Source organism: Charadrius vociferus, unplaced genomic scaffold, assembly GCF_000708025.1.
Source record: "Charadrius vociferus isolate BGI_N301 unplaced genomic scaffold, ASM70802v2 scaffold616, whole genome shotgun sequence".
Taxonomy (NCBI): domain Eukaryota; kingdom Metazoa; phylum Chordata; class Aves; order Charadriiformes; family Charadriidae; genus Charadrius; species Charadrius vociferus.
This window is the reverse complement of record NW_009648690.1, coordinates 11,095-11,770: the sequence shown is the minus strand read 5'-3', so window position 1 is coordinate 11,770 and position 676 is coordinate 11,095. Positions and strand designations below refer to the sequence as shown.

The 676-nt window shown below is 68.3% G+C and overlaps 1 protein-coding gene across 1 annotated transcript in view; it reads left to right on the top strand.

The window, feature by feature from the left end:
- Nucleotides 1-676, top strand: part of DNAI2 (dynein, axonemal, intermediate chain 2) — a gene marked incomplete at its 5' end in the record, with an annotated part of 11,872 nt that overhangs the window by 9,421 nt on the left and 1,775 nt on the right. Inside the window, one exon of the mRNA XM_009886539.1 lies at nucleotides 469-592. Coding sequence (XP_009884841.1) covers nucleotides 469-592 — 124 coding nt within the window. The remainder of the gene's footprint in view (nucleotides 1-468; nucleotides 593-676) is intronic.

Here is a 676-nt window from a genome sequence, read left to right as displayed (position 1 = left end):
GCCCGGGCAGGAGCATGGGGGGAAGATGCAGCTCCGAGCGAGGATGCCTGGGCTCTGAAACGCGAGTCCCACTCCGGTCCCCCCGGGGCAGCAGGAGCCCAAACACCGGTGGGGTGATGTGCTCTCCCACGGGGCCCCTCACCCACTGGCCGGGATGGAGCTGCTCGGCAGACACCGGCCATCCCAGTGCTCCCGCGGAGCCATGGGGCAGGGACACCCCACTGCCGGGGCTGGAGAGGGCGTCCTGGTGTGTCCATCTGTCCATGCACATCCTGGGGGATCTGTGTCCACAATGCCACCAGCTCACTGGGCTCCCGGCACCTCGTTACACCTCGGGGCCCAACCAGGTGCTAATTAGCACTGTTAACGACAGTGCAATGGCCATCTGAGGCTGGAGGTGACTCCAGAGCTGTGGGTGCCCAGGGCTAGTGCGTGCCCCCCGGCCAGCCCGCTTGTGTCCCCCGGCAGGTCGTGGTGCTGCGAGACCCCGTGGAAGACCCTGATGATGTCCTGTGTGCCGGCCGCTCCCGGGAGAAATCCTACATCTTTGACGTGGCCTTCGATGCCACAGCCACCCAGGTGGGTCCCTCAGGTCCCGGGGGGGGATGTGGGGCTGGGGGAGGCAGGCTGGGGGACTCGGGGCAGCGGGGGGGGGGGGGGGGCAGCAAGGAGGGAC